General features: G+C 42.8%; 5 protein-coding genes across 5 annotated transcripts; all 5 read left to right on the top strand.

Annotated features, from left to right (window-relative positions):
• The first annotated feature begins 4,872 nt into the window (after positions 1-4,872).
• On the top strand, positions 4,873-6,677 carry LOC131674923 (trypsin-4-like). Its single transcript, XM_058953739.1, has 6 exons — positions 4,873-4,927; positions 4,982-5,061; positions 5,129-5,217; positions 5,456-5,720; positions 5,794-5,946; positions 6,006-6,677. The coding sequence occupies exons 1-6, from the start codon at positions 4,873-4,875 to the stop codon at positions 6,162-6,164; spliced, it is 801 nt and encodes a 266-aa protein (XP_058809722.1). The 3' UTR covers positions 6,165-6,677.
• Positions 6,678-9,824: 3,147 nt separating this feature from the next.
• LOC131674925 (uncharacterized) lies at positions 9,825-11,976 on the top strand. The gene is made up of 7 exons (XM_058953741.1): positions 9,825-9,905; positions 9,971-10,228; positions 10,293-10,431; positions 10,497-10,636; positions 10,717-10,920; positions 11,083-11,371; positions 11,558-11,976. Coding segments are annotated over exons 1-7 (1,344 nt in total). The 5' UTR covers positions 9,825-9,903; the 3' UTR covers positions 11,870-11,976.
• Positions 11,977-15,726: 3,750 nt separating this feature from the next.
• Positions 15,727-17,924, top strand: LOC131674922 (flavin-containing monooxygenase 5-like). Its single transcript, XM_058953738.1, has 7 exons — positions 15,727-15,751; positions 16,312-16,477; positions 16,540-16,678; positions 16,750-16,892; positions 16,966-17,169; positions 17,248-17,533; positions 17,610-17,924. The coding sequence occupies exons 1-7, from the start codon at positions 15,727-15,729 to the stop codon at positions 17,922-17,924; spliced, it is 1,278 nt and encodes a 425-aa protein (XP_058809721.1).
• Positions 17,925-19,129: 1,205 nt separating this feature from the next.
• LOC131674927 (uncharacterized) lies at positions 19,130-21,011 on the top strand. Its single transcript, XM_058953743.1, has 7 exons — positions 19,130-19,161; positions 19,307-19,567; positions 19,628-19,769; positions 19,847-19,989; positions 20,062-20,265; positions 20,336-20,621; positions 20,688-21,011. Exons 1-7 carry the CDS (start codon positions 19,130-19,132, stop codon positions 21,009-21,011), a joined length of 1,392 nt encoding a protein of 463 aa, XP_058809726.1.
• Positions 21,012-21,610: 599 nt separating this feature from the next.
• Positions 21,611-22,801, top strand: LOC131674926 (uncharacterized; the record flags this gene model as incomplete). Its single annotated transcript, XM_058953742.1, has 6 exons — positions 21,611-21,689; positions 21,782-21,877; positions 21,938-22,079; positions 22,144-22,286; positions 22,353-22,556; positions 22,633-22,801. Coding segments are annotated over exons 1-6 (771 nt in total), but the record flags the coding sequence as incomplete, so codon positions are not given.
• Positions 22,802-22,823: the final 22 nt, after the last annotated feature.

The following is a 22,823-nucleotide window of genomic DNA, read 5'->3' as shown; positions in this document are numbered from 1 at the left end:
AGGCTGTTTTACAGCATTCGATGACAGTCCTATCTTATTATTCCCATTTCACAAGCAATGCATCACCTTCAACGTGAATTTTTATCGAGGTCTGTGTCAAAACAATGTTATCCGCATATAAAAGCGTTTACTGCTTTTTCGTTTATGTGTTCTAGGCTATTTTGTCTCTCAGAAAATATACGTTTGGCAGAGATTCATCTCACGGCAAGAATTTATTTGACTTGAAATCTTTGCTAAGTTGCTGGGAACTAAATCGACACTTGGGCAGAGAATACAATCAAAACGGCTGTCCCGGGAATTCGCAAAGACTCGTTTGCATTATATTTCAGTATTGAAAATCGATTTCAGTTTATTTAAAATTCATTTTATTACGTAAATCCGTACGCTGCAACGGAGAAGTTGATTGAAATATTTTCATCTTCGCATGCTCACGAGTGACGTTATTTCCGATGACTCGCACACGTTGTACTTTGAAGTCCCGCTTCGTTATATCCACACGCTCGGCTCAAAATAATTTGCCTACGCACACTTCACATAGATAAGACGGTATAAGTGGCGTGTTATAGCTTGTCGCAACAAAGTACCGAGTTTTTAAAACAAAAGATAAAGGTAAATGTGCGCCACGCCGACGGTAAGCGACGTAACAAACGGCGAAGTTTGCAAGCAACGTTAATGTTGAATTATCGAAAAAAGCCGTCTGCCTAATGACCATTCCAAATTACTTTTCCGTACAAATAGTCGGATACACAACGCTGAACTATTCATTTCCTTTATCCCGAATGTCGGACTCTGCGGCATTTACGAATACTGCTAATTCCGAGCTTGGATCCATTAGGCGTAAGAAAATTGATAAATCGCAAGTGGCGCGCGAGCTTTTTCCCTCATTAGCTGATTGGCCCGTAGCCCCGTAGCCGCGGCGAGTGCGGATTCCGGAAGAGCGATCAGCCAACTGGAAATCTTGGCCGAGCGAATTCCCACGAGAGAGTCGGACCTGCTAATAGTCTGTAAAACTAAAAGAAAGTGAGAGAGAGAGAGAGAGAGGTGGAAAGCTAACGAAACGAGACGGCTTGACACTGTTTTCCGCGCCGGCGACCGAATCAGTTGGAAAACAAGAGCGCAAACGTTTACTCGGCGCGGAAAAAATCGATGACTTGCGTGAGCTTGCTCGCCAACCCTCGATCGATCTACCATCGCCAATCACTGCGCGCGGCACCACCACGCGACGAATCCCCAAAACCATACGCGTCCCCGAGGCGCTTGTCGCTTCGCTCGTTTTCGCGAGGCACAAATAAGCGGCACTGCGAACGAAGAGGAATGCACGGAGCAATTACGGTAATTCCACCGCTAGAAATTTTTTCAAGCGGGATCGTAATCACCCGTCGAGGGTTGCACGTAAGACACTCGCTCTCTCGCGGAATGATACGAGTGCCGTACGCTAAGAATAGAAATGACCTTTTCTTCGCGAGGTGATGGTGTATAATAGTTGCAGACGGGGGGTACAGCTCGCTCGCTATTTTCGCCCGCGGCGTTTCCGCGATGTTCTCGTTTTTCTTTCTTTTTTTCTTTTTTACTTTTTTTTCTTTTTGTCGAGCGAATTAGCTTTTTCAAGAATACACAACTTCTTTTCAAGCCGAGTACGCGCAGTTATTGACGAATCCCAGAGATCACGCGTCGACCCAGTTCGCATTTCTATTTTCCCTTTCCCCTTTCGTTTTTTCAACCGTTCGCAAAATTTATTTAATCGCGCTCAGTTCGAAAGGCGCCGCAGCGCGAGATTCGATTAGAGGCCGTCGGGCGCACGCGGATCGCCGTAGTGTGACGAGAGAGCGGCGAAACGATAAACGCGCGCGCGCCAGCCAAAGGGAAATACGCACAGAAGCTGCCCCGACGTCAAATGCATCGGCGCAACCTGCGAAGCGTACGACGCGGCGCACATGCGCGCGACGGCTGCGTGCAGGCGAGCGCAGCGCGTTCCGTCCGCCGACTTGTGTTGCGGGCGTCGAAAAAGAGAGCCGGATGACGTAGAGCGCCTCGGCGCTCAACCTATTTTCAGCCGCGGCGGCAGCTTCCCGCGAAATCCCACTCGACGCGTTCGATGCCGTCGATGTGGCGCGGATGCGAAATCGATACCCCGCGGGGCGACTCGCGACCGCGCGGACTTTCCCTCTTTGTTCGCCGTGGAAAGCGCGAGCCTCTTCCTCCTCGCGCGCACGGTCGTCCTCGTCGAGCGCGCCACGCCTAAAAATTAGGGACTCGACCGCTTCTTACGCGCCTGTTACTGCCGCCCCCCCCACCCCCCTCGAACGGTCGCAGCGAACGGAAGAAAATCGAATGTCGTGATCGGAATGTAGGTCGAAGCGCAAAAACCTTCCGCCGAAAATGAAGCGTCGGAGAGGCCCGCGTGCGCGGTAGAAGGTGCAAGTTCAAGCCCGGGGAACGTCGGCGACGGTCGGCGCGTGGCTATTACGGTAATCGGTGTCACGGGCGTCGCACGCCCAAAAAACCGCCCGTCGGCCGACTACACACCTGGCAGTCGCTCAAACTTTTACTGGCTTTCATATTCGTTAAAAACGAGCATTTCGAGCGGGAATAACGCGAACGTTTATCGAGCAAGCTGCGCAGGTTTGCACTCTCTTTTTTCATCGGTGGCAAACATTTGCAGCATTGCGTCATCGTTACGAGAGCAATTTTCCCTCTTTATTTATTAAGAAAGAGTAGGGAGGGGGTCAAGGTGTGTGTGTGTGTGTGTGTGTGTGTGACAATTCAAGCATTATATATAAGACGAAATCTCCTACTTCAAAGACTTCGTTATATAACTTTATTATAAATCTATAAAAAGCCAATAACGCATCGTGCCTATTTATATAACGAAAAGAGTTTCACGGTAAATCCGCGCTAAAAGTCAAAGAAAGGGAGCGCCGGGACTCGGCGAGAAACCGTTGACCGCGCAAAAGAAAAAATCGCGCTCCCCCCCGAGTTTCGGCCTGAAAAAACGGACAGCGACAATTAGCGGAACTGAAAAATCGATGATCGCGCACTCACCAAAGGCTCGCAGTCCGAAATGTCCTCTCCTCCGTCCGTACGGTCGTCGGCAGGCGCGGGTGTTCCACCACCCCGAGCGACAATCACATGACACACAAAAACACACGAGGCAGCACACACGCGCACGTCGAACTGGCGTCGCGTTCACAGGCACATCGAACGCGGAGGAGACGAGCAGGCAAGCCGAGTCCGGGCTCGCGGCGTAGGAGCGGGCGGTGCGGGTCTCGGTCGGGCGGCGCTGGCCCCGGGTGTGGCGCGCACCGGCGGTCAACCGGTCGCGGCCCGTCGCGCGCCTGGCCCTCGCGTGTGCGTGGGTGCGCTCGAGCAATCGAATGGTCATTCGCGCGGAGAGTCCAGCGCGGGCGCGCGCGGGCGGTGCTCCTCGTCGCGCTGGCGGGACACTGTCTCGGGCATCACGAGCGCTCGCGCTGCGAATCGGCACGGCCGGGCGAGCGAAGGGAGGCAAGGCGCACGGAGAAAGCCCTGGTCGCGGCGCGGCCTGCTACTGGTGGCGCGGTCACACGGTGCGACGGCGTCCGCGGCGGCTCTCGCACTGAGGGGTTGCCGAGGCCTCCGTGCGCCGTCGCTGCTGCTGCTGCTGCTGTGCTGCTGTGCTGCTGTGCTGCTGCTGCTGCTGCTGCTGCTGCTGCTGCTGCTGCTGCCGCGTGAGACGCGCGCACACGTGCGCGAGCACTCGGGTTATCGGGGGAGGAGAGAGAGAGAGAGAGAGAGAGAGAGAGAGAGAGAGGGAGCGGCGCGCCACCCTTCGTCGAGCTCTCTGCACTAGGCGAGGCGCCCGGCGAGCTTGCGGAGCAAGCGATTCTCGTCTCGTTCCGGCCTCGGCGTCTCTTCGTCGACTCGTCGTGGCATTCCTCTATGCGTTCCAACGCCGCGCCTGTACTTCTTCTTTTTTCGATCTAGGAATTACGTCTCGTCCGCGCGAAACTTCGATGAAGCTTGCCGAATCCATTGAACGTTGTACGTTCTCGCTATTTATTCGACGAATCGACGACAAAGAGCTTTTGCCTCGTTCGCATATTTCACTCGAACTTGCGTGATATAAAAGCGCATTTGTTCGCAAATGGTGATTGAAAAAACTGTAAATAGTATTTAATCGACTGCGCGAACGGTAGATTATGAACCAAGCAACACGACGACCAGAAGCAAGTTTGTCAATCATCAATGTTCGTCGTTTAAAGCCATGTGATGTCGACGACTGTAAGATTGACTTGAAAAACATTAGGCAAGAGGTTAGAGTAGATTACAATTAACTAGACGATACTCCGCAATGCCGCAATGGAAATAATGCAGCATCGCGTAAAAATGGAAATCGCCCGATGCACGCGAAATAGCTTTGCTTTCAGGTTTTTCAGTGTTTTTTTCGCGCCGCCTTCGCGAGCACTCTCGCACCGGGGGCTTGCCCGCTAAGTCGATAAAGCGCGACTAATTATAGCCGCGGCAATAAAGAGATTCGCAGCGCGGCGGCATTGTCGAGCGATCTCTCATTCGCGCGCTGTCAGACGTGATCCATAATACCGAGCCCTCGCGTTCCTGCGATGCGCGCGATCCGCGGAATTCCGCACAGCTGGCACGCGGACCTCGCCTCTTGCGTTTTATAACAGCCGCCCTTTGCCGCTCGCGGATCGTTCGGTCAATGATGGTATTCCTGTCGCACAAGTGTTTCAATGAGAAATCGCTTCTTAATTTCTTTCCTTTCTTTCCTCGTCGTCGAATTTTTATTGCGGATAATTATGCCGAATTAGCGGGGGCTTAAGTCTCTAAATTGTACTAGATAAGCCAACGACACGATACTCGGCGCTGCTGTTCGTCATGGGTTTCCCGGGTGTAAAGCTCGCGCTCTATCTTTGCGGCATGTTTTTTCTCGGTAAAGGAGGAAATCAGTCGATCGCGAGTGGCGATTTAACGGTCGAGATTTCAGTTGCAGGTCGGAGTCATCAGAAACGGGCCAAGCGCATCATCGGTGGTACGAGTGTCGATATCGAATTGGTTCCGTATATGGTAAGCGTCGCATGAAATTCTCAAGAATTTTTCCAGACGCTTTGTTCACGCCAATCTCTCGTTTCAGTTATCGTTGAGGCTCCACGGCAAACACATCTGCGGCGCGGTGATCATCGGCAAAGAGTGGTGTTTAACCGCAGCGCACTGTTGCGTCGCGTAAATATAATCGGATGTTTCCTAGTCGCGCAAAGACGTATTTTCGCAAATACGGGCTGGGAATAATGCAACAAAATAAATTCGGCGAAATTCCGAAGTTCAAGAGCAAAATTACGTCCTTCGCTCTTAACCGAATAATTGTCACTTTTAACAAACGTTATCGCTCAGCCGCAACGCCGTCAATTAAGCCTTCGTAGTAGATAACAGAACGTAAAAGTTGTATTCATTCCCGATAAAATTTCCACGATCCCGTCCGCAGTGGCAAGCTGACAGTTCGAAGCGGCACGTCAAATCTGCACGAGGGTGGCGATTCCCGTCGAGTGACGCAGGCGACGCGTCACGAGCTTTATCGCGACGGCGACGACGATTACGACTTGTGCGCGTTGCGCGTCGAGACGGCCTTTGAGTATTCCAACGTGACTGCGCCCGTCAAGTTACCGAAACTTGAAAAACAGAGCACGCACCTGATTGATGGGTCCGTGGCTGGTTGGGGATACACTGCGGTATCGTGTCACTCCTTTGTCCGATTGTAAGCGACGTTTTCCTTCGGATTCTGACTCGCTGCCTCACTTTCAGGCTGATGGAACCGTGCTTTCTCCGCGACTGCAACTGTTGAACGTATCGAGGGTCGATTTGAAGGATTGCAAGCACGCCTATCGGAATTCGTACACGATTCACGACGACGACGTATGCTACGGTTCCGACAACGGGTGGGACGGCGCTTGTCAAGTAAGATGCTTGAAATGCCCACGCAAGCCTGCTTCAAATTGCCGGCTTTGATTTTTCAGGGAGACTCGGGTGGTCCTCTCGTCAATCGCGACTTCGTACTCGTCGGAATAGTGTCGTTTGGCGCCGAGTGCGGATACAGCAAATTACCCGATGTCTACGTTGACGTTACGCAATTCCTCGAGTGGATCGAACGAACGACGAGACTGCACGCCGAATAACTTCCAAAATAATGCTCGGAATTTTGTCGAGCAATTGTTTATGCTCGCTCGCGAAAGAAGCTTCGACGTGCTGGATAAGCGTGTGCTTTCCTTCGAACAATCATATCTGCAATAGTTGTCGAGTTATATTTGCGACTAACTCTTCGACGAAACGTTGTAGCTTGGAGCTTGTCCCCGTCGATTAGTCATTCGCTTCATTCGACCACCGCTGGATTTCAGAAGCCGATCTCTCCAGGAAAAGACAGTCGGAGTCCCTGCCGAAAGTCTACCGGCGCAATCAAATGAAAAACGGAACGCGTACAGAATCGCTGATGTGTCGGAGCTACAGGGAATAGCGATTGGATTATTCCCGATGATAGCATTGAAATGGTAAATCCTGAGAGGGATGCGTCAAGTATTCGATTTTTCAGCAAAAGCTTTTCCCATTGATACCATGATTTCGATCGAAGCTCGAATTTAGCTCACCTTATTTCACCAATCTTTGTAGAATATTAATTGAGGTAATACTTTGAAATGCAGAGGCTAATAAATAAGCTTTTCAAGAATTATATAGTGCTATTTTTCAATGCTCCGCTTTCATAAATTTTTATCATTGATTAGCCAAATATTATTTAAGTTATACAAACGATTTCATTCTACTTAGCTTGATTTCTGTAAAACACTGATTTTGCTCATTTTCAGAATTTACGTTTATTCGAATAAGTCACTCGTACTTCATCAGTATTTCAGCTCCAAATAAATATTTGATTATGTAAAGCAGACAGTACATCAGTTTTGCTTAATTTTATTTCAAACTGTCGATTACATCGTTTGTTCCTGAGCAGGGGGAGTAGGGGCAGCAATTGGAGACTGGTAAAACCATTTTTTGTGTCGATCAATGGAACGAAGTCTTTCAGAGCCATTTGTTCGTAAGATCTTACATCGAAAATGTGAAACCTCAGCGTTTCGCTCACTCTCCGAAGTACAATTGAAAAACTCGTAGTTGGCCCCCTGCTCGCGGCGTTTTCGGTATGTATAAGACGATGCTGTTGTTTATTATCGCATTGCACTTATCGCTCGTTGGTGATTGAATACACGTAGCCTGTCTAGCTTTCTGCTAGGGTGCAGCGTTCGCGATTGCGAGTACGCATATAATTAGACTAGCAATCATTGTTTGATTCAGTGTTGGCAGTATTAGTAAAATGTGAGTATTGATCGCATCGTCGCTTTTCGCAACTGCGCCGTATTTATCGCGAATCTTTGCCTCTCAAGGCGTTGCTGCAAAGCGATTTTGCGTGCGTAATCGGCGCCGATGCGTCGAGTCTGGTCTCACTGAATCCATTCGGTGACCACGAGCCCATCGCATTCGAGAAGATTTCGGACGTAGCTGGGCTCTGGATCTACACAGACAGCACGACGCTGAACGACGTGCACAGCAACATGTACAAGTACTCGTACTTCGGGTGAACGATGACGATTTGCGCGCAATGCAGTGAGGCAGCGAGAACTCGCGAGCTTCGCGAGCGTGCAGTACAATTTTTCTGAAGATCATGGCGCTTTTAGACTATCGACAATTCCATGGAGAGGATTACAGCTGCGTCACTCACGGTACGATCTTGCAGTACTTGAACCGACCACTGCCTACATTCAGATGGTCTCCGACAAAATATCAAACATTAGCGGACTTTTTACAAAATGCTGCTCTGACATTTTAATCTCAAGACTCTGGTAGATAAAGTCACTCCATGGCGACGGTGACTGATGGACGACCCGATACACCGTGAAAACTCGCAATCTCAATATCAACGAAAATGCGGTGACAACGTGCGACGTCGTCAGCGTGTGTAACGGGTAACTTTGGATATCCAGTGGCCGCGTGCGCCGCGTGCGCCGCGTGCCGTCCGTGCACTTGTTCGCAATTTCGCAGGCCCTACTTCAAAGACTTCTGGAAAACTCCAATCTTGAGAATTTTCCTGGGCGCGTGATGCACAGTCACGTCTACAGTCAGCCAGAAGATTTCATTGGTCAGGCGGTCGTCGTGTTGGGCGCTTCGAGATCGCCCCCCATGCCAAGACCATTTGTCTAAGTCACAGCAAACCAAAGTAGGTACTATCAGCGTATTTCACTTGGCGTCGAATGTATGTGTGCTCGTTCGGAGGTCGACCTATTTAACGTCGCGTAAATTCGTTATTTGTCACGCGTGATAATCACGAGTCGCCACTATCAATTCGCAGAATCACCGGAATCCCCTACCGAAAAACATCGTCAGCTGACGCTGAAGCACGGATCGACGCATTGATTCTGGGCACGAGGTACGAGTTTAGCTAGCCCTTCCTCGACGAGAACGGTGGCATCGGGGTGCTTCACAATCACGTCCGCCCGCTGTACAAGCAGTTCATGAACGTCGAGCATCCGCGTATGGCTTTCATGGGATTGCCACTTCTCGACGCGTTCGGGTCGATGGAATTTCGTCCTCTTCTTTCCGTAACGCGATAGTCGAGCGAGAAAATCCGAGTTTCCAGAAGCCAGAGGCGCTTATCGATCAAAGTCTTTGTGGATATTTCGGTGACCTTTGATTTATTCAAGCGCCCGTTCTGAATTCGTAGCGTCCCTGCGAAACTCCGAGGAGACGATGCGCGAGGACTCGAAGCATTTACCACCGAGCAAACGCGAAAGATACGCTCAGTGAGCTTACAACGACAACCTCGCCAAAGAGGCAAAATTCAAGCCTCTGCCGAAACTCTACGAACAAAGCAGCAAGAAATAGAACGCCTACATTACAAGAAAAGTGACTTGGTCATTCACGACGACGGAAACATTGAGATTGTACATCCCGGTGGAAGGGACAAGTAGTCAATGCCTTTTACCAAAATGACCTTGAAATGGAAGCAACCGTTAATTGAACTGAGATTAGCAATTATGCGAATTTGTTGAACATCAAACGGGGTTTTGAACTTGACGACCAACAAAGTGTTTGTTCATTATAATTTTGATTCATTATAATTTTGGTTCATTATGATTTGTGCGTTATTTACGCTTTCCCATCGAATAATGCCACAGCTTCTCATCGATTATTGAAAAACACATTTCTCTAACAGCCAATTGCAATAAAAACGTAACTTCCGTAATAATAAACTTTGTGCACATTGAACAAGTGCAAAGTTTTTGCAGAGCGCTTCGAATCGCTTGCTCGTGCCGTTGGAGCAAGTTTTTAATTTTTAATAGTCTTTCAAAAGTAGCGAGTATGTATTTTATTTTCTAGAGGGTAACTCTGGTACTCCGTATTTGACGACGAACAAGGGTAATTTTGCCATTTACATAAAGTAACGATCGATTTCCATTGCATAAAAATAATGTTAAATTTATTTTTCAATGTTTCATCATCAATGTTTCTTTTTATCGTAACTATGAGGAAGAGATAAGTGAAATTTGTTGTGCAACGATGTTGTCTCCTATGTAAGAATATATATTCCATTATATAAATTATATAGTGAATCAATATCGTTCGTTTTTTGAACAAAATTAATCGTGACATTCATTTGTTCCAATTTCCAAAGCCATCAAAGAGGGTTCGACATTGCTATCTAATCTTGACTAAAGTTGTTAGCTAAACCCCTACTTCGCCGACTGCAGAGTTTTCAGTATATAAAATGAAGCTGTTGTTTCTCATCGCGAGTATTTATCGCTCGTTAGCGATTGAATTCTCACTCTCTGCGAGTTTAGCTTTCCAGTGGATTTCAGATTTATTGTGTGGTCCAAAATGTGAGCATTGGTATTGCTAAATTATAGAAATCTGTGCAATGAAAAATAATCGTTGATTTCCCTAGGCGGACGCAATTTTTGTTGCTCCTCGCGTTACTTGTTGGTGCGCACGGTGCCAAATTGCCAAAGAAAAAGGTGTGCGTGATAGGTGCAGGTGCGTGTGGTATAATTTCGCTGAAGCAATTCGTCGACCATCCTGATGAGTTTGAAGTCATTGCTTTCGACAAGAACTCGGACGTCGGTGGACTTTGGATCTACACCGACAGCACGACGCTGGACGAGTACGGACTGCCCGTGCACAGTAGCATGTATAAATACCTTAGGTAAGCGATTTCGACTTGTCAAAGGCAGCGAAGAGCGTGACTCGCGAGTTTTACAATTATGCAGAACCAATTTACCGAAGGAGATCATGGCAACTCCCGACTATCGAGAGTTCAATGGCGATCGCAGTTGCGTTACCCACGAGACGGTTTTGCAGTATCTGAGGAATTATACCGACCACTTCCAACTTCGGCGCTACATTCAGGTGGTCACCAACATAATATCGAATGTTAGCGGACTCCTTTCAACGTGCTGATCTGACTTTTTAAGCACAACACTTTGGTGGATAAAGTCACTCCGATCCGCGGCAACAGCGACTGGCGGACGACCAAATACACCGTGGAATCTCATAATCTCATTACCAACGAGAGCGCAGTGACAACGTGCGACGCCGTCAGCGTATGCAACGGGTTCGATGATTAATAAACAACTAAAAATATGCTACGACGTCGACTTTTTTTTTCTGACGCAATGAAATTACTTTTTACAGTCACTACTTCAAACCGCATCTACCGATAATATCGAATCTAGAAAGTTTTCCTGGACGAGTACTGCACAGTCACATTTATCGCAAGCCAGAAGACTTCGCTGGCCAGACTGTGGTTATATTGGGTGCTTCGCTCTCTGGCATTGACCTCAGTATCGAGATAGCCAAATACGCCAAAAAAATTTATCTAAGTCACAACAAACCAAAGTTAGTATTACATCGTAATCAATTTTGACGCATCATATTTTTTATCTGGTGAGGTCATTAGATCTAACACTTTCCTTAATACATTATTTACGATCAAAATATTTGATTGGTTATAAGATGACGTGCAAAACTAAAAATCTACACGTTACTATGAATTTTCAGAATTACAAGCCCATTGCCAGAGAATGTAATCCAAGTTACTGGAGTTGTCGGGGCTAACGGTGACAAATTGATACTCAAAGACGAATCGAATATAACAGCTGAAGTATTAATTTTCTGCACTGGCTACGAATTCGACTACCCCTTCCTTGACAAAAACAGCAGTGGCATCGAGGTCGTTAACAATCATGTCAAACCGTTGTATAAGCAACTGATCAACATTAAGCATCCATCCATGGCGATAGTTGGATTGCCTATACTCGCCTTACACTTTCCAATATTTTACATTCAGGTTAACTATGTTTTTTCCTCTCTTTTGCAATCTTTTGAGAACAAACTTATCGATCAAAATCTCTGTGAATAATTCAATGACGTGTTATTTATTCGCACTATCCGTTTTGAAATGATCCTGTCTCGGCTTCGATATTCTACGAAATCCAATTTAACCTTCTAACTTACGGAATTTTCGAATTTCCAGTCACAATATTTCCTCGCTCTACTACAAGGCAAAGTCAAGCTACCCAGCAGAGAAGAAATGCTCGAGGACTCGGAACGTTTGCCGCCGGGCAAACCCGAGAGATACGCTCACTTCTTAGGCCCCGCTCAGTGGGCTTACAACGACGATCTCGCCAAGTTAGGACAATTCGAATCCCTGCCAAAGTACTACAAGCGCGGTGGTCATATGTGGACCTCCTACAGAGATGCTAACATACTTCACTATAAAGAGAGCGATTTGATCATTCACGATGATGGCAGCGTCGAGATTGTACACGTTGAGGGAAGGCATTAAGTTTTTCAAAAACATACTTTTCCTAATTAATCGACTATAATAATATTTAACTTATTGTTAATTTTAAGAATTAATGTATGTTTTAAGTGAATAATAAATTGAGTTTTGCGACAAACTGATAGATCAGTAGAATTATTATTTTTCGTTAGGGTATTGGAAATGACAATCGTAATTAAAATCTCAAACGTGATCAATGATCCAAACACAAACCTTATTATTTCCGAAATACAATCTATTATGCCTTAAACTATATTTCAATTCAACCAGCTAGGTCTCCCTGAACACTGACGCTCAAAGGGCCACAAGACCTGCTCTCCCCAAAATCTCTGCTTTCTACTATAATGCTGTAGCTACTCGCGTCTCTGTCACTCAAAGATAACCCGACTTCTCTCTCTCTCTCTCTCTCTCTATGCCATATTGATACACAACTACAAGCTATACTTGAAACCCTTCTCGCATTATTATTATCTTGTTGTTAAAATATATTATATTTATTGTTACATTAACGCTATTGCATTTTAATATTATCACAGGAAAAAAAACCGGAGCTTTTTTGACATATAAAAAAATTAATTCAATTAGAAACTACAGGGGAAAGTGACGTAATATTGGATTAAATTCTTTTTCAATTTGTTTGAGTACTCGTAAAACCTTTTTTCACCATTTCATAATTAGAGAATTCTTCTTTTGTGAAATTTGTTTAACATTGAACTGTTTTATCTAACGACATTTATTTACGATTGAGATTCAATCGTAAATACACGTTATCAATCAACTATACAAGTAGACAATTTTTTATGCACCGCATAATAAGATAACGGTGGCTGCGATCAGCTAACTCGTCAATTCTGCATGCTCCGTAACTTTTGGATAGATTTTGTTTTTATCTGAAACAGAGAACTCATTTCCTTATAAGTAAAAGCTTTGCATTAATTTAGCTCTATGATTATTGTATTATCATGGCAATACAAAATATTCCGCTACATCAACTTATCGCGGAATCCATCGAAATTTTACAGAAAAATTTTACTTAATAAACAAAATTCATTGTTAAGGGTTAGGTTATTGTGTTATTTTAAAGATTGAATTGAAGTTCAAATTTCATGATAAATATTGTTAATCTAGTCAAAATAAAAGTCTGGTGCTTAATTGTTTTATCTTCAGCTGCGAGTGTTTTAGATCTCCGTCTACTTCTTTTATTCTATAAACACTATCAAAAGAAAAATTTAAGTCTTTTATAAATTCTAATTCTTTTGTTGATAGAAGAAAACAAAAACAATTATTCATAAAATCGGCCAAGAATTTCGGTGGCATATTGTGATAATCGTATCATTTGTTCTCGCCTATCTAAATTTAATGCATTAGATTTGGTGTAAAACGAACAAATACAAAATTCTTACTTACGAAATATTTTAGAATGGTTTAATCTACAAATTACATTATTTACATTACCATTTGAAAATAATTAGTGATTTTCAGAAAAACATACTGTACCCTTTTTTAACCCCTAAATGATCGACTTAGAAAGTCCGGTCTTCGTGGCAATCTATAACCTTAGGCTAAAATGTCCACAAAATTTCAGCTTTTTAAAAAATATTGTCTTTGATCTACGCTGAACAGAACGATTATACTGATATACAGATCTATAAATCGCGTTTAACTTTGCGCATATTGAAGCTACGAGGAAGAGATTAGTAAATTTAATATGCAATGGAAAAAATTCATAAATTACGTAATGCATCGATATCGTTTATTTAACAAGAATTGATTGCGACACTTGTTCCTATGCTTGAAAACAGTATTAAAAATGGCAAGCACTTTTTCTTTCGTTAAGAAATACATTTTGCCAAAGAACTTAACCAGTGCTGTCTAATATTATCTAATATAATTTTTATGCAAAATGTATCAAACTGGCTCGGCTTCGATATTTTAGGAAGCCCAATTTGAACTTCTCACTTGTGATTATTTTTAATTTCTAGTCGCAATATTCCATTGCTCTACTTTTATTTACTTTTGAGTCCTTTTGGTTTGCACTTTTACGTGCCTGAACCGGGCGACTCTATTTGAATTATGCCACTTCTATTTATGTAGAACTACGAATCCTAATAGCAAGCAGGCCTCACGGGGGACTTGCGTTATAGACAAGCGGGGCCTCGAAGGCAATTTGTTTTATAATTAAATGACTGAGTCAAATCTTTCTACCTCACCGGACGAAAAGTTCACTCGGAATTAGGAAAATCTGAGGTTAAAATTTTAAGGATTTAATTGAAATTTAACTTATTTTTTATTTATTTTTCTTTTTTTTTTTTTAATTGTGGACAAGACTCCCCACGTACTTGCAAGTAGCTAAAATTAGAGCTTTGCGCGCTCGTGTATATAAGTATATTGTATCTTCACTGGCCTTCCCGCGAACTGGAGATGGACTTCTTTTCTTGAGTCGGTGGTGGCGAAGAACTGACTTTTGACTTTGCCTTTAGCTAACTGCTCACCTCGGAGAGGCGGAGAAAAATAAAAAGAATTCCTTCCTCAGGTTCTGTAGCGTCTTCGTCTTCATGGAGGTATTAGATGAAGAGTTTTATTCTGGAAAATTATGTCTCCTGATTGGCCGAAGGGCGTGGATTTTCCAAAAAGTTAAGAAAGGGACCCCTTTAAACTTGGGCCGTTTTTCTCCGAGATGGCTCTTGATACAATATTTTTTGTACAAGAACAATTATTCATTGTATTATACAATTATAATTATTTAATATAGAAATAAACCAAAGAAGATTACTATTTCAAGATTATGGTTTCGCTTTATTTTGATATATTTACGAATTGGGTTTAATTCAGTTATTGAGACAAGTTTTTATTGTTTTTAGAAATTTGATAACATTTTTATGTGAATGTGCAAATAATTATTTGAATGTGCAAATAATAATATAATAGTAACATATTTTTTAATTATAATTGGATCGCAATATTAATTGAATATTTGTAGATTATTCTAGAATAATTTTTCTAATATACTTCAATCTGGTTATAACGAAATAGTCCGAGTATTATAGATCTCTGTCTGCTTCTTTTCTACTAAATGCTATTTAGTAAAAATTAAAATTCTTTAAAAATTTTGATTCTTCTGTTGATAGAAGATAACAATAAATTATTATATTAAGTGGCTTGTCAAGAAGAATTTCGGTGGCATATATCTTATCGACATTTCAATGACACCTAATTTGTTCACGTACCTGTTTTGGCTACGGATGTACTTAAAAATGACTTATTAAAATTATATGCTGATGACGTTATTCGTTTTTATTTCAAGAAGAAACTTCAAATCTTCAGTTATGTAAGTGACATTTCCAAACACATGTACAATCGAACAAATCTAAAAGATAAGCACACATGTGCAATGACACATACTGAGCTTATTTAATATGATGGCGACATCATAAGTTTGTACCTCCCTGCACCGCTCCCAGCGCTGAAAAATAAAACGACCGATTGGTTTATTTATGACGATGAGAGCATGAAGATGATACATTGTCAATGTTTACAGGGTAACTTTTCAAAAATTGGTTAACTCCTATTGACACATTGTTCAAATTTGTTGAATGGATCTTATGGTAACGTCAAAAAATTATGAATCGCACCACATTAAATAAACTGTAAGTTTTTCATTCTGCCTTTTACATTTAATTGCTTATCCGCCCGACGATACTTTTATTTAGAATAAATAACATTACTTGCAATTTAATTATGGCAAGCACAAGTGATTGCAAAACTTAGGAGTTACAGCGTTGGTTCATAAGCAAATAACAAAGTTTTACAAACATACAAGACTACGTTTCTCTACCCTATTTCTATGATAATCATAAAATATGCCGGAATGCATTCGTAGAAAACGTGAGTATGTAAAATAGACGTGCTTCATAGGAAAAATTACGGAATTATTATATTTCGTAACAATTTGTTTTTTCCATAATCACTCTTCCATAAAATATGCCAGAACAAATTCTTCGAAAAAGAAAAAATTAGCATGTGGAGGTTGGAGGCAGATGTACTACATATAAAACAAATTCGTGTGATGGATTGTCAATCGCTCTTGTGAAATTGGCTAATACGTCTGTTAAAACACCTGGTCCTGTTATTTTCGAAGTACATAAAAATCTTACATTTCGAATTTCGATTCATTAGTACATCGTACAAAAATAAGAATACATCTTCAAGAAAATGTAAGTATGCTGACTGCGTTCAAGCTCGAGATTCTAATTTCTGATATTAAAACTCAAACACTGCTCGAATGAGACAATAAATACAACTCGTCAATTTATTCTTCAACATCCGAATCAAACGTTGCTTTCGAAATGGTATCAGGTGGTCTGCCGTGTGGATCCTCTCACTCCTGGCGTTTACCGTCCAGGGTAACGCGTCGCCGAAAAAAAAGGTTTGCGTTATTGGCACAGGAACCAGCGGACTCAACTCACTCAAGCAACTTGCTGATCACTTGGACGAGTTTGAACCCATAGCATTCGAGAAGATCAGCGTACCCGGTGGACTTTGGGTCTACAATGACGGCGACAAGGATAATCACGGTTTACCTGTTCATAGTAGCATTTACGCGAACCTCAAGTAAATACCAACAATTTTCGAAAACAAAAATTGCAAACGATAATTTTCCCTTTATCCTTCAGGACAAACACTCCCAGGGAACTCATGGCCTTCCCAAATTATCCGCAATTCCATGGGCCTCACAGTATCACGACCCACGAAGGCGTATTGAATTATTTAAGAAACTTCACCCAACATTTCGACCTCCTGAAGTACATCACGGTACCGTAACAAATTTCAAATCGCAAACGACTAATTTTACTCAATTTAATTTTATTGTTTTCGATTTGCAGTTTGACACCCTTGTGGAACACGTATCGCCTATACTCGACCGAAGTAACGACGAAGAAAAAACTAAATGGACCGTCACGACTAAAAACCTGAATACCAACGAAATCAGCAAGACTATATGCGACTCAGTCATTGTGGCCACTGGGTGAATATGACACTTCACGTACCGCAACACACTTAATCAAGAATGATAATGATTAATTTAATTTGTTTTGCAGGAAAAATTCAAAACCATATATTCCTGAAATTAACAATATTGGATCATTCAAAGGGGAGGTCAGCCACGTTCATACGTATAGAAAACCAGAAAAATACGCTGGAAAAACAGTTGTATTGTTAGGTGCTGGTCCCTCGGGTATCGACATCGCTATTGACTTAAGCGCTCATGCGAAGAAAATTTACTTGAGTCACAGGCACGCCGTGTGAGTGTCTGATTAAATAAGAATAATTAATCATTAACTTTCGCGATCGTAAGGCTTCATCACGGTTTGGCGTTTCAGGATTGAGAGCCTCTTCCCGGCGAATATCGAGCAAGTTCCCGGAGTCATAGCAGTCGATGAGAACTACGTCGTACTGTCGAACGGTACCAAATTGGTTGCGGACGTATTCTTCTTTGCCACTGGTTACGCCTTTGATTATTCGTTTCTGGACTCGAGCTGCGGCCTGACGATCCAACCCAAACGCGTATTTCCTTTGTACAAGCAGCTCATCAACGCCAAACATCCAACTATGGCTATCGTTGGAGTGGCAAGTGTTATCAGCCCCTTCTTATTCCCATATTTCCAGGTATACGATTTCGTCAACATTTCCATCGCTTGCTTGGCGAACAGGTCAAAATTTACAAAATTAACTTTTCTTCAAGGCGAAATACTACGTGGCATATCTTCGAGGCATAGTTAAGTTGCCCTCGAAAGCAGAAAGGATCGAGGAAGCAAATATTTTGCCGCCTGGTGCTAAACGAGGCCATTATCACGATATTGATAACAACCAGTGGAGTTACATTAGAGAATCAGCTACCCAAGCTGGCTTCGAGCCTCTGCCTGATTATTACGAAAAAGCATACAAAAAGTGGGAAGAATACCGACTCGCGCATTTGTCAACTTTTAGAAACACCGACTTCAGTTTTAATAGAAATGGAGCATTCAATTTCCAATATCTTAATAGTCAAATTGCTTAGGATTAGAAATTTTATTAGGATTCGTTCGATGTTGGATGCTCAAACTTTCATTAGTGTACATTGATTAACTTGTTATAAAGTTACTGTTTGAAAGCGCTGTAGATATATTGACCGTGTCATTCTTATTAAAAATGCAATAAACTTGTATATATATGTGCGTATATATACATATATACTTCATATGAATATATATTTACTATATTGAATAAAAAATATATTTAATATATTTTATTAAAAACATTAAAATATAACTAGATATTGCGATGTATTGTCTTTCGTAGTAACCTTCCTATAATACTATAACAAACATGTTAATTATTATTTTATTTATGATCATTATTGTTTTTTTTCAGCATAGTGCATCACGTAAAAATTAAACGTTTTTGCAATAGCTTTTTATATTGTTAAATTGTTCGCAAATATCAAACATGATATTGAACAATTTCTCTTTCCCAATAAATTCTTTTCCATGCCTTAAATTATATGGAATACACTTGATTATGGATATAGTTTTCTTGTAATCAAATCACTTATGTTCAGGGTACTTCATTTCAAAATGGCTCTCAAAATTCATCACTCCAAGCATAGATGTCAAAAATGATTTGATAATATGAGCAGTTTAACTTACTTAAATTATGATGAAATAGGATTTTTAAAAAATCATTGAGTTGATAAGTAATTGTCACATAAGCATGTAATCTATTGACCCAGCTGATAAGACTACTTATACTGGTAGAGAAAATTTTTTTACTTAAAATGAAGATCAATTTCTTATCGTCGTTTCAATACCGAACATTATATTCGATAATAGTAAATAACTCGATTGAGAATATAAATATTGAAGGCTTATTTGAATGCAGATAAATGTTATGATTACACTAATAACTGAAATGAACACGTTCAATTTTTATAGAATTTTACTAAACAATTTGTATTTCAGCGTTGATCGTAACAAGCGTATATAAAAATTTCCCGAATTCCTGGAACGTCTACGTGATATAAGACTCCTGTTCTGTTACGTTTTATCTAAAAAGTTATGATCCATGAAATACGAATTAACAATATTCAAAATGGCAAGATTTGCATTTCATTTATCTTCAATTAAACATTAACCAGACCATTTCCACACTTTTTTAATCTCCCGCGCTCAATCAATCAATTTAGTATTTATATGGCAGAGCAGCAACTTGCTTACTTACTTGTTTATGTATCCGTCGAAAGATAAGTATCAAAATATGTAAGTATGTACGCACTTGTGCATAAACGTGCTAGAATTTTCATCTTTCTATGACAAGATAGCACTTAATGTTACATATTATTTTTCGATCGCGAAACGAAACATTGTAAATTATTTCAGTATTGAAACAATAATAATTAAACAGGTGGCTGAACGTAGTGCTTATCCCGCTACTACTGTCCTCCATTGAGGGAAAAACCGCTGCATCCCGAAAGAAGGTATGCATAATCGGAGCTGGTGTTTCGGGACTAGCCACGGTAAAACGCTTTTCTGAACATACCGACGAGTTCAAGCCAATTGTTTTTGAGAAACAATCGGATGTTGGAGGACTGTGGAGTTACACGGAGAGCACAACGGTCGACGAACACGGACTACCTGTACACAGTAGTGTCTACAAAAATCTGAGGCAAGTATGACCTTACAAGTACGACAATCGTGCGTTCTAATGTGCATGCTTACATTGCAGAACTAACATTCCAAAAGAGCTTATGGCGTGGCCAGACTACAGGAATTTTACGGGCGATGATCGTAGCTCCGTACCTCATCACATGGTTTTAGAATACCTGAGAAACTACACGGCTCACTTCAATCTTCGACAATTCATCGAGGTAAGAAAGAAAACACCTAATATACCGATTGTACTTTGATTTGTGCCTCAGTAGTGATCATTTGAATTACTTTTCAGTTCGACACGCTGGTGGAGCATGTCAGGCCCTTAAACGTCCAGACCGAGGATTGGCAACAAACTAGATGGCTGGTTAAGACGAGGAATCTCAAAACTCAGAAACGCAAGCATACTGTCTGCAATGGCATCGCAATTGCAAACGGGTAGGTACCTTCGTCAGATAGACATTGCTTGAAACGTAATGAGATTCGTGATTCTATTGCGTTTGTTCACAGACACTACACGAAAGGTAACGTTCCGGAAATACCGGGAATCGAAAACTTTCGAGGACCAATAATCCACAGCCACGTTTACCGCCACCCGGAGGACTTCGCCGGCAAAACAGTCACAATTTTAGGCGCTTGGATTTCTGGCGTCGACATCGCCCTCGATATTAGTCCGTACGTCAAGAAAATCTACCTCAGCTCCAGGCACGAAAAGTAAGCAAACGAAGGAATATTAGCTTTCGTTCGCGGCGATCGCCTTGCAGAACGTAAGTTTGAATTTCAGACGCAACAGCAAGCTGCCGTCGAACATCGAGCAAGTACCCAACGTCATTGAAGCTAACGGCAACGAGCTGATCATGTCGAATGGCTCGACGATCACTTCCGACGCATTCATCTTTTGCACGGGCTACCTACCCGAATTCCCTTTCCTCGACGAGAACTGCGGAATCAGGGTCGAAGCAAACCACGTAATCCCGCTTTACAAGCAAATGATCAACGCCGAGCATCCGTCAATGGCCGTCATTGGACTGCCAACTGCCGACAGCATATTTTTGATGCCATACGTTCAGGTAGTCATCAGCTAAAAATTATGGTTTACCTGCAGATCCAAGTAATCGAGTATCACTTGCTCTCAGTCGCAGTTCTTCGTGGCTCTATTGCAAGGAAGAGTAAAGCTACCGACGCACCACGAGATGATCAAGGACGCCTACACTTTGCCACCCGGCGCACCCGAAGACAAGTGGCACGCGGTCAACGCCTATCAATGGACTTACAACGAGGAACTTGCCAAAGCTACAGGCAATATCCAGTTGCCACCTTCTTACTATAAGGATGGCATACATCTGTACGAAGCTTACCGCGACACCCATTTGGCTACGTTTCGAGAGGTTCGCTTCGTATTGAACCCAAACGGTACTTTCCACCTTGAGAATTTGGTGGAAGATTATGAAACAGAATGAAAGCTTCGCTTTGAATTTATCATACGCAATCAGCTGTACATTGTTTTCATGGCTCATTACTTAATTGTTGTATACAATTTTTTCGAATAAATTATTGATTTATCACCGATTGACGTCAAACTATTATAAAATTAACATTTGAAATGCAAATTACTTTCGATGTATTTTTTTCATATTGACGTAATCATGTCTGCAAATACATGATCTGTTTAAACATTGATTTCAATTTTCATTTTAATCAAACAAGTGATTTTCTTTTTCTTTCTTTATTACAACAAATCGCATTTTAATAACCGCATTGTTTTACTTTTCCAACGCATGAAATTTTATCGTGAGCTCGTTATAGCGTTACTTTTACAAATCAAATTTAATAGCCTCGTGATGCCGACCGAGCGTTTATACTCGAATAGAAAACGTTTGAAAGATAAAAAAAGTATGCGTATTTTCATACCACACTGCAGACTTCTCAGCATACTTTAGTTGTAACTTTCATAGTATTCGCTGCGAAGGAATCGTGGAGCTTAAAAATGTAAGTGATTTTCGCACTTTCTACAAAAATCAAACAGCTATCCCAAGATCATCATTTGCTTCACGCTCAGGAGGAGCATTTTATTCGTTTATCTCACTCTGCTACTATCGATGATTGATTATGGGAATGTGAATGCAGATAAAAAGAAGGTATGTATTATCGGCGCAGGTATGTCAGGGTTGGTTTCGGTAAAGCGTTTGGCCGAGCACTCCGACGAGTTCGAGCCGATTGCTTTCGAAAGAAATTCGGACGTCGGTGGATTCTGGATTTACACCGAGAGTACAACGGTTGACGAGCACGGATCACCTGTACACAGCAGCGCCTACAAAAATCTCAGGTAGATTCACCGAAATGTAAAGTCGTCGACGCAGTCAATCGACTTGCACGATGATTTCAGAACCAACGTGCCGAAGGAGCTCATGGCTTGGCCGGACTATCGGAATTTTAGCGGCGACGAGCGCAGTTCCGTGCCTCATTATTTAGTCTTGCAGTATTTGAGAAATTACACCGCTCATTTTAATCTTCGTCGATACATACGGGTTAGCCAATTAACGCATTGCGTCGGTCGATATTTTGCGCTCCTTTACGCCAATTCGTTTGTAGTTCAACGTATTGGTGGAAAGCGTCGCTCCGACGCGCGGCCCACATCGTCATTGGAACGAAACCAAGTGGGTGCTTAAGACGAGAGATTTGAGCACTCGCGAGCACGACCACACTATCTGCAACGCTATCATGGTTTGCAACGGGTACGCACGCGTCCTTTCTTCGTGCAATTATTCATCGATTAACCGCTTCGAGCTTTCGCATTTCAGTCACTTGACTAAAGAATACGTTCCGGTCGTACCGGGAGTCGAAAAGTTCCAAGGCAAGGCAATACACAGCCGCCTTTATCGGAAGCCCGAGGATTTCGCCAACGAGACAGTTGCGATTTTGGGAGCCTCGGATTCCGGCCTCGACATCGCCGTCGACCTTAGCTCGCGGGCCAGGAAGATCTACCTCAGCTCCAGACACGAGAGGCGAGTCGCGCCACGAGCACCGACTACGCTCCTCGATGTCGCGTCCAAGCCGAAGCGCAACAACTCTGAATTTCAGACTGGCGAGCAAGCTGCCCTCGAACATCGAGCAAGTGCCCGGCATAATCAAAGTCAGCGGCGACGAAATGATAATGTCAAACGGCTCGTCGATAACGGCGGACTCGATACTCTTCTGCACCGGCTATGCCTACGACTTCCCATTCCTCGAGGACAGCTGCGGAATCGGAGTCAGCAGAGGCCACGTGTTTC

The sequence above is a fragment of the Phymastichus coffea genome, unplaced genomic scaffold, assembly GCF_024137745.1.
Source record: "Phymastichus coffea isolate CEN01 unplaced genomic scaffold, Cenicafe_Pcof_1.1 PCOF00346, whole genome shotgun sequence".
Classification (NCBI taxonomy): Eukaryota; Metazoa; Arthropoda; class Insecta; order Hymenoptera; family Eulophidae; genus Phymastichus; species Phymastichus coffea.
Note: the sequence above shows the minus strand (reverse complement) of the source record. Positions and strands in the feature narration are given on the sequence as shown.